Source organism: Halyomorpha halys, unplaced genomic scaffold, assembly GCF_000696795.3.
Source record: "Halyomorpha halys isolate HHAL.00 unplaced genomic scaffold, Hhal_1.1 Scaffold263.1, whole genome shotgun sequence".
Lineage (NCBI taxonomy): Eukaryota > Metazoa > Arthropoda > Insecta > Hemiptera > Pentatomidae > Halyomorpha > Halyomorpha halys.
In genome coordinates, this window is record NW_027105032.1 from 837,195 (window position 1) to 847,940 (window position 10,746).

A 10,746-nucleotide genomic window follows, 5' to 3' on the forward strand; every position below is an offset into this window, starting at 1 on the left:
AGAGAGAGAGAGAGAGAGAGGGAGAGTGAGAGAGAGAGATTGTTGAAAGAATATTTAGTAAATTTATTTTATGTTCGTTTTACGGCTGTTCTCTGCCTATTGAAAAATAAAAATAAACATTTGCAATAAAGCGCAATCAATCCAAAATTAGTTTTGTGTCAAAAATAATGTGCGTGCACACATACTGAAACATATAGATTTGTTCCAACGACTAGAATACACTAGGAATTGACAATTTGAAACCTGTTGATTAGTTTACTGAATTCCTAATTTTAGTTAGTGAAATTAGAATTTTTACTCCCCTTTGATTTTGTATTGATTGAAGTTGTACTTTATATTCGCTCAACGTGCACTTAATCGTAAAGATACACCTATACGGTCAATCGGAATGACAGTCCTTATTAAACAGGCTTGACTAATTCAATCACTAAGGTCCCTAGACTATCAGTTTGACTGACCCCAACTTGCATATGAGAGGGAATTTTAATAATCTTGTGCAACGCCTCTTTCGATTCATAGTTAACAAAAATCCTGTTTGACCATTTTTTAGTATTCATCTGCAAGAATAAAATGAAACGCTCGATATGAACGAAGTACTCCAACTACTCTCTCAGTAATTGTTTGATCAAAGTACAAAAGTTTCTTGATCAATCTGAACGTCCATCTTTGGTTTTACTGTCATTCCGATTGACCGTGCAGGAGTCCCCTAACGATCGTGATGTTGGCTGCACTGTTATCTACAGCTGATGGATAACAACCGGCTGTTCTGGAATTCTTCACCTTTCTCTTCAACACATAAATATAATTCATCTTTTTCTGTTATTAATTTATTATTGTTATTGTAGTGATTTATTATTTAGTACAGTGTTATTATATTAATGGCTTAAATGAATCGAGATATATGACTTTAATTTTTCTCATAAATCAATCATACTACACTATCGAGTAGTGATGAATCGTTATTATCGATGTTATGTATTATCGAAGTGATTTATTTTCCAACCCTTTCTCAAGGTTTACTTTTCCAAACCATAAACTTGATGAACACTACTTGGCCATTTTGCTGACTCATGTTGATTCAACTGGTTAAAGACCCACTGCCCTCTATCTTCTTTACATATAGAACAGTATTTTAAAATCTAACATTGCATCTCATTATGCTGCCTGGTTTCTTTAGTTTCCCCCAAGGTATGAAAATGAAGTTTACTTGACCAGTTTTGGTGTAGGAAATTAATTCTTATCCTTTCATTTATGAATCTTTAGTTGTGAAGAGTAGAATTCAAAACCAGCCAAATCTATTTTCCAATTTTTATTATTTTGTTTTTTCTTTCACAATTTTTGGCACTAGATTATCATGAGACTACTGGTTTTATTCCAATATCAGTTAAATTGCATTAAATTAAACTGCTTTTGTACAAATTCTTTCATCTCATGGTGATCTATTACAAAAACTTATAAAAGAAAAATTGAAAAATGGGCTGGACTGGTTTTGGAATTCTACAATTCAGTTGTACTTAAAATTAATAGTTTTACTATCTTTTAATTAGTGATAAAATCTGGCTTGCGCTATTTGATTTTATTATATAATTAGAGTTTGTGCTAATAACTATATAAGTAAACAAAATATCAGATTTCCTTTTAAGCTTGTTGGATGTTGATTTTTAGTGAAATTAAATTTTGCTGACATTCGGTTAATTAATTTGAAAGTTATCCTCAGAAAGTTTTGTTTAATAATGTTTCCATAACCATTAGTCATCACTCAAATGAATCATATCCCAATATATTATTATTAATTTTCATCATCCACTTGGTATTCACTATAGGTATCACCACAATATTTAAAATGGATAAGAAATTAAAATTTTTTTAATTTATTGAATAAAGAATAAAATGATGATACTAAAGAAAATTTGCAATAATGAGCTTATATTAGGGTCTTATCATCTTTCAAATGAAACAGGATATTGAAATATGAGAAACTCTTATGAAATACGCTCTATTTGTAATACAATATCACTGTGTTACAGTTTTCCTTTTTATATTTTGTTTTAAAACAAAATATTCATGATGTTTGCATACTATTCCAAGGGTAGTAAATAAGTTAAATATAATTCTAAGTTTATAGTTATTAGTTGTTCTATTTATCAAGATTATTATAAATAAATGCACAAATTTGATTCAAGATTGTGTTCATTTAAAATGTTTTAAATATGTAAATAAATCATAATTATGAGAGATAGTTGACCGTGGATGATGAATGAGGAGAAGATGGTTGGGGGTGCGGTCAATGAAAAACACAAATAAGTATGATTAACTTATTTGTGTTTTTCATTGACCGCACCCCCAACCATCTTCTCCTCATGTAAATAAATCAGTTACGAGTTTTATTTGATAGATATTGATTGTAATTCATATATGCAGCAAGGTACCAACCATTTTTGTTAAATTCCATTTTATAAACTGCAAATGTAATTTTTTAATAAGCTTCATTTCTTAACATAAAATCCAAGTTTTTGTTGCAAAATGAAAAAAAAAAAAAAAAAGAAATATAAGTATATAAAATACAGAAAACGAATTATGATTCTTTATTGCTTATATGGTTTCATTTGAAGATCTATTAAGATACAGTGAAATCTTGTGATAAGGACCTCTCTCTTTGAGGGATATCTCTATTTTTAGGACAATTTTAAATGTGTATCCATAGATAATATGGATTCAATAAATATTTCCAATCAGTTTTCGAAATGTTTCAATTATCCTGTTTATTATTCATTTTCTCATGACTGGAACTGTGAATGGAAAACACTGAATAAGAAACTCTTATTAATATTCATATAAACAATACACCATTATTAATATTCATATAAATAAAATACTGCTGGTAAAATTTGAACTTTCTCTTTTCATTGTTTAATTATTTTTATACATGTTTCAGGCGGTGGGAAGAAGATGGCGGAGGTGGACCCAGAGACACTCCTGGAGTGGCTCAACATGGGCCAGGGAGATGAGAGAGACATGCAGCAGATTGCCCTCGAGCAGTTATGCATGTTATTGCTCATGTCAGATAATGTTGATAGGTGTTTCGAGAAGTAAGTTCTAGTCATTTTTAATTTTTTTGATTCAAAAATTTTTATACAGTAATTGACTTTGTACTTGAGAATATTCATATTTTTGTATGTACTAGACCAATCTAAGATGTTTCTGAGGTTCATGTCACTATTATGGCTTGACGCAACTTGCTTTATAATTTGATGTTCTTGAATTTCATTTCTATTTCCTTTCACTTGTGGCTGACCTCACTGTAGGATAGCATTCCAGATATGTGTATATAGTGTTAGCTTTACCGTCTCCTACTATAATTGAAACTAAAATGACTAAATTATACCTTAAACATGCAAACCTCAAACTACACACATTGGTTAGTTCTTGTATTCAGAGTCACTTCAATTTAGCAAAAAAATAATGTTCCTTGTTATACAAAATTTTCAAAAACTGATCCAACAATGTGTGCTAATTAAATTGGATTGTGTTTGTTTGAAAAAAAGGCTGAAGATGACGGATAGATATATTTTTAAAATATTACTTTTGGATTATCTTGAAAAATAAAATTTCAACTTTTGAAGAGGGTTAATTTTTTCTTTTTTGATCAATTACAAAGGTTCTTACTGGGAATAATTAGTCCAATTGGTATTGAGGACATGGTTAACCTCTTGGGTGGAGTGGCGGCTTTACTGAATGAAAAAACAACCATCATATTGTTATTTTTCTCAAATTTCAGCATAAATACAGCTCTTGAATCTTGACTGTTGTACAAAATTTCTCCAGCTTGAAAATTAATGGTCTTTGTTAGAGTAGGGACTAAGGTTAAAGAGGTACTTTCTAATGACTTAATCATGTGATTTTCTACTATTAGTTTAAGGATCAGAAGGTTGGAGCAAAGTGTTTTCCACACACCTTCCTAGTTGCTAGATTAATATTATCCATGATCAACAATCTACTCACCATTAAAATTGTTTTTGATTAATAATCTTATCTTATTTATAAAATTCATAATCTTTTTAAAGCTCAAAAATTCAATATATTTTGGTAATGTTTTTAAAATTTAATTCAATTATCTTTCAGCTGCCCTCCAAGGTCTTTCCTCCCGGCGCTATGTCGTATATTTCTAGATGAAGGAGCCCCTGATTCTATACTGGAAGTCACTGCTCGTGCCATCACTTACTATCTTGATGTAAGTGCTGAATGTACAAGAAGAATTGTGGCTATGGAAGGTGCCGTCAAGGCTATCTGCAACCGCCTCGTTGTCACAGAAATGGCATCACGCACAAGCAAAGATTTGGCTGAACAATGTATAAAGGTTTGTAATATTTAATTACATTTTTTAATTCTTAATATATCTTTATTCTTTATAGTTTCTGATTGGAGTTATGTCGAATGAAAATATGAGCAATATGGAACTCTTGAAGATGGATGTTACCTATTTCAAGTGAGAGATCCATGAATCCTCCTACTTAGACTTAGTAAAATAAAGAAATGAATTTATGAACTAGCTAGTCTGTGAGGCAGTCTAGTTGCTAGGTGAAAACATACTAGCTTGGCTTAATACTTAGAATGCTTATAAGGACTTCAAGCTTCTCCAATAATACCAGATGCCTGATTGTCTGTATTTAATAAACTTTTTTTTTAAGACTTGAAATTACATTACAAACTTTAGAGGATAAAGTATTTATTTAACTAAATAATTCAACAACACTATCCAAATTATAGTCTCAAAACATTTATTTCATTCACATGTCCGAATGGACATGTGAATGAAATAAATGTTTTGAGACTATAATTTGGATAGTGTTGTTGAATTATTTAGTAAAAAATTGCCAGTCTCAAGAAAGAAATTTAAAGATTATAAAGTATTTATTTAATTTACGATAAAATAATTCCCAACCTTTTGTGGATAATTTAAAATAAAATTACCTTTTGCTGGCCTCTATATGTATTGTATGAACAATCATCTCTTAACTTGTTTCCCCTCAATACTATTAAAGAATATTCAAGAATAAATTTTTCAATTAATTTTAATATAACTAGAGTATCAAAATTTAAAAAGATACTTAAAAAGAATTGAATTGTGAATTCTTAAATTAAAGTGTAGAATTATCTTCTATAACTTTTTCTATTTTTTTTTTAATAAAAAAATTATAATTAAACTTTTAAAAAAGGAATTACACCAACAAATTAGCATAACAATTGGGAGTCAAAACAGGGAGTTGAAGAATCATTAAGTGAAGCAAATTTAATTTTTTTATATATATACAGGTCTTAGAACTAATATGTAGCAGAGAAGCTGGGGCAGTTTTTGAAGCTGGTGGATTAAATTGCGTTTTATCATTGATTTCCGAGCACGGTCTTCTAGTTCACAAGGATACTCTACACTCTGCCATGGCTGTCGTTTCAAGGCTGTGCACAAAGATGGAACCTGCTGATACTGGCCTCCCTTCATGTGTGGAAGCCCTCTCTTCACTCTTAACTCATGATGATCCACATGTAGCCGATGGTGCTTTGCGTTGTTTTGCTTCATTATCAGACAGGTTTGTCTGTTTTTATTGAAATGATAATATTATTATTGATTAGAGTGACTATTTCTTATATTAAGAGTAAATGACTTTTTTAATAGTCATACCATATACTTTAATGCCAATTTATATATTTTTGATAAACAAAGGTTCACAAGAAGGGGAGTTGATCCCGCTCCGCTAGCTGAGCACGGTCTTGTCAGAGAACTTCTCAATAGGCTTTCAAATGCTGCTGGTCCATCCCAACCATCTGCTGTTCAAACAGGTGCGATAATGTATATAATTTATTAATATAATGATTTAAAAGTGTATTATTTATATTATTTGTTCTTTATTTTTATTTGATCATTATTAATGAAATTTTATATAAACTAGTCTGAATCGTTTTTAAATATAATTTTAACGTGTTGTAATATTGGATTCGGATATGTTCTGTTATCATTTTTGCTTATTTCTATATACTGCTGAACGATTTTCAGTCAAATTTAAGGATTAATCAAAAATAACATTATGAAGTTAAATGTTGTTCACCATGAGATATCTTGTAGTTTCCATTCTTACCTAGGAAGCCCCCACTTTGGATTATTTCGTCCTTTTTCTTCCTATATTTGTACAACTATTATCAAATTTGGCTAGTTAAGAATCAACTGTTAAAACTATGAGATAATTTGTCGGGATCCTAGGCAAGAATAAAAACTGTGATAACTCACAGCTCATGTAGTGGGCAGTCAGCGTGTTAAGCAACCGTTACTCTTTTATTTACAGATAAACTGTTAGGGTTTTTATTAAGTTTTCATTTTTTTGGTACGGGGTCAGATTAATCCTGAAAATTCTTTAAATTGATTTGAAATTTGATACTGTCATATTTTCTAAAAATTAAAGAAAACCATTTTCTTTAGAAATCATAATGTTTTTAAAAGATCCTAAACCATTGTTTTGAAGGGAATTGGAATAAATTACTTCATTTTGAATCATAAGGGAATATATAAAAAAAAAATTTAAGATTTAAAATCTTAAATTAAGTATAAATTAAATGATTCCGGAAAATGAAAGTTTCATAATTTTTAAATTTTTAAAAATTTTGGGAATGATACTAGAATAATTTTGTTATTATAAATTAATAAAAATTATTGTCGTGAGTGTCTTATTTAAAAATTGTTAATATTGTTTCATTAAAAATTATTTACAATTTTTAGGGACTCCAGCTCCAGTAGGCAGTTCTACAACCCCAGAAACAAAGTCATCTGCGAGTGTATCAACTATTATTAGTCTTCTTTCAACACTTTGTAGAGGTTCACCCAGCATAACCCATGTAAATAGCCCAAATTAAAATTAAAATTTATTTTTTTAAATAACCAGTGAATTATATTTCTATAATCCTACATTATAATTGTATAGTAATAATTATCACATTTCTATTACTTTATTGTATAATTGTTTATTTTTAGGATTTACTAAGGTCCGAGTTACCAGATGCTATTGAAAAGGCATTAAAAGGAGATGAGAGGTATAATTTATTTTTTGTTCAACCTATAACTTTACAAACTGATTATTCTTGTCAAACTATTACTTGTCTATAGCATACAACTTTTGGCCGAAAGAAATTACTTTTTAATTTTTCAAAATATAAATAATTACGTTACATTCTTTTCTGTTTTCATGCAGGGTTATATAATATTGCTTATATTTTTCCAATCAGTCAGTATTTTGGGATTAATTTTGATAATTTCTAAGGAAGCAATTAAAGTTATATGTTTTAGGCATAGGAATTTTAAACAATGAAGCAATCTGTGACTATTTGAATTAGGCCTCTGTAGTTACAGGACATATCCTTCTATATCATAGAAGAGAATTATATGTTTGGAATTTATTTAAAATTTGAATAAGTTGTTTTTGATGTTTAATTTACTTTTCTTTTTTTAAATTACCTATTTTGGTTACTTTATATAAATTTACAGCTCAACTTAATTTTTTTTTTTTTTATTTCCGTAAGGAACAGTTATTCATTGATTAAGAATAAACTAAACTAATAAATCAGTTCTTTTGAATTCTCATGTCATATCAGTCTCATGTAATTAACCAACTGTTCATTAGTAAACATTTAAATTTCAGTATTTTGAAGTATCTTTGTGATTTTTTCTCATCTTCATTTAATATATCTTCATTTCCAGGTGTTGCTTAGATACAATGAGATTAGTTGATCTCCTGTTAGTACTCCTTTTTGAAGGCCGTAAAGCTTTATCACCAGGCGGAGCATCAGTCCATTCCCTTCCTCGACTGAGAAGATTAGATTCAGCGGGAGAGAAGTCTCATCGTCAGCTTATAGATTGTATTCGTAGCAAAGATACAGATGCCCTAATTGATGCTATTGAAAATGGAGGTTTGTGTGGTATAATTTAATATTATTATATAACAATGAGAACAATAATTAGTTATTTTTCTGTTTTATAATTTAGTTCAGCACTTTATAATCTTGTAAAATTTCCTGTTGAGAAACATGAGTGATGAAACTTAAAAAAATTGGTTTTCTAGTTAAGATAACCAAATAACACAAGACTGACTCCTTTTTTTACATTTAAAAGTGACAAAAGTTTATTTCAATACCTCGCTTACGTAGTGTACCATAGTTCATGAGAGGGTAGAACTGAATTAATGTTTAGTTAAGGGTGATTGAGATGTATCTCAGTTATAGTGGATCAGCTAACAATGTCTAGTTAAGATACTAAAAATTGAAAAAAAAAATTCAAGGGAAGTTTTCGTAAAAGTTTGAAAGATGGTTTCTCAATTTTGGACTTACTATGATTTATTTGGAATCCATTTAACTTGAACTATTATTGTTTTTATAATACTTTCTATTTTAATTATTTCTCTCTTGTAAACATTTAAAATTAGTTAGCATTGGTTTCACTCTAGTTAAACTATTATTTTGTTAATAGGACTTCCTATTATAATTATATGTCATTTAAAGTTTAACATTTATTTCACTTTGATATTAAACTTTTGTGTTTTTCTTGATTCGCTGGATTTTTCTTAAATAATTTAATTATTTAATCTTTTGATTTATTTTTAATCAGTTAAATTAAACTATTTATTTATTGGTTTTATTATTTATTTACATTTTACAAAGGATTACAAAATTTAATAACATTGTATTATTTATTAATGGAATAAAATGATCAGTTTACATGCGTAGCTTGTTAAAGATTCATTTATCTTCATCTTTCTATCCAATTGCTATCCTTTCTTTATTTGCTGTTTTATTTCTAATATGCACATTATAGTAACAATTTTTATTTTTAATTATCCAAGCTTACCCTGGTTTTTATGGTATTATTATACTATATTTGAATATCAGTTCCTTAATTGTAGTGATTTGTATTTTGAATTTTGTTTGTTTTTATATTTGTTTATGTAAATTTTATTATCATTGTATATCTACTCTTTTGTTTTGTTTTTTTATTCCTTTTCCTATTCATCTGCTTTTTAATATTTCAATTTTAATTTAGGTATAGAGGTTAACTTTATGGATGATGTAGGACAAACACTCTTGAATTGGGCCTCGGCATTCGGTACTCAAGAAATGGTAGAATTCCTTTGTGAAAGGGGCGCAGATGTTAACAAAGGTTTTTATTTTTTATTTGTTTTGTTTTCTTAATCTTATGATATTAGTTTGTTTGTCTCCATATTTGCAAAAATAATTCTCAGCACTTTTGTAACAATTTTGATTTGTTTTATAGGTCAGAGGTCTTCTTCCCTTCATTATGCTGCATGCTTTGGCCGGCCAGCTATAGCTAAAGTATTATTACAACATGGAGCCAATCCTGATCTCAGGGATGAAGATGGGAAAACTCCTCTCGACAAAGCCAGAGAACGAGTAGATGTCGGACATCGGGAGGTCCAGGCAATTCTTCAGTCTCCAGGTACATAGAAATTTAAGTTAAATAGTTTATTAATCAACGAGTGCAATATGATTAAAAAATTATTATTCAGGCACTATCACATTCGAAAATGATTACACATAAATGCAGACATGAGACAACTAAAAAAACACTGACCAAGTAGAGATACTGCACCAATTCAAAGCAGATCTACATATACTGATGTATGTAGTAATTATGATATCTAAGCTAGTTTTTATAGATATTTGAGGGGTACTGTTATGTTGTTATAAAAGTCTTAGTACACAAAATAAATTTTATTTAAATTTCAATGTAAAATCTATACATTGTAGTTATTCTCTGAAATTTAACCAATTACTTCAATCCATCTTTCTGTCATAAGGTTAATTTGGGTGGATATCCTGATTTCATATCCTAATTGTGTAACCTCGTTATTTTTGAAGTACTTGCATTTTGAAAAATGTGCCACAATCTGAAAAGGACCACTGTCAGGCATTGAACATTAGCGTTGTATCAAAGGTGAGAGAAGTTACCCTCCATTTCTGATAATTTTTCTCTGATTAAACACATACAGTGGATAGGAGCATTGTTTTGCTGAAATATCACTTTATACTGGTTGATCGATTTAGGGTACTCCTCTTTTTAAAACTCCAGTCTCTTTCAAGTTGTTATCATAGTAAAGTTGATCATCAATAAACTTGCTAACTGGAGTCAGTTAAAGTGCCAAATACTCCCATTGCAATGACCTGAACGAGGCTTATCTTGAAAGCTGTTCTGAAAATTGGACTGCCTAAACCTAAAAGTTGCTGTGTTACGATTTACCAAATTTTCACCTTCCACAATCCGAAATCACACAGTCTTTTTTACATTGGCGCTTCAGAAGACCACAGATTATATTTTTTTCCTCCAAAAGTTGCGATGAAGTTTGTGAAATAGAATGAAAGGCAGAGACAGTTGGTTTTCATAATTGTCTAAAGGATTAATCAAAATGGTATTCTTATTTTAGATAGTAAATGACAAATTTTTTAAATTAATTTTCATCCAGAAAGTGATTATTGTCCTTTTGCTATTTTATAGTGGACTCTTGCTATAACACTGATCTGTGGAGGAATAAGATTATAATGGTGTGAGAGAAATGTATGATCCTTTCAAAGATAGAAACCCAATGTTAATATTTTTTTTTTTTTTAATTATTTATTTATTGTAATTTACAACTGTACAAAATAATACAATAGGTAAATATGTAGTATGTTTCATATACACTTGAAAATCTTGGG

The 10,746-nt window shown here is 29.3% G+C and overlaps 1 protein-coding gene across 21 annotated transcripts in view; it reads left to right on the top strand.

The window, feature by feature from the left end:
- Ufd4 (ubiquitin fusion-degradation 4-like) overlaps window positions 1-10,746 on the top strand; it is a 117,154-nt gene that overhangs the window by 58,708 nt on the left and 47,700 nt on the right. For all 21 annotated transcript variants that reach the window (XM_067048016.1, XM_067048013.1, XM_067048043.1 and 18 more), the window contains 9 exons: window positions 2,936-3,089; window positions 4,123-4,357; window positions 5,314-5,585; window positions 5,720-5,835; window positions 6,767-6,882; window positions 7,019-7,077; window positions 7,742-7,950; window positions 9,077-9,193; window positions 9,308-9,490. In XM_067048016.1, coding sequence (XP_066904117.1) covers window positions 2,950-3,089; window positions 4,123-4,357; window positions 5,314-5,585; window positions 5,720-5,835; window positions 6,767-6,882; window positions 7,019-7,077; window positions 7,742-7,950; window positions 9,077-9,193; window positions 9,308-9,490 — 1,447 coding nt within the window. In that variant the 5' untranslated portion in view covers window positions 2,936-2,949. The remainder of the gene's footprint in view (window positions 1-2,935; window positions 3,090-4,122; window positions 4,358-5,313; window positions 5,586-5,719; window positions 5,836-6,766; window positions 6,883-7,018; window positions 7,078-7,741; window positions 7,951-9,076; window positions 9,194-9,307; window positions 9,491-10,746) is intronic.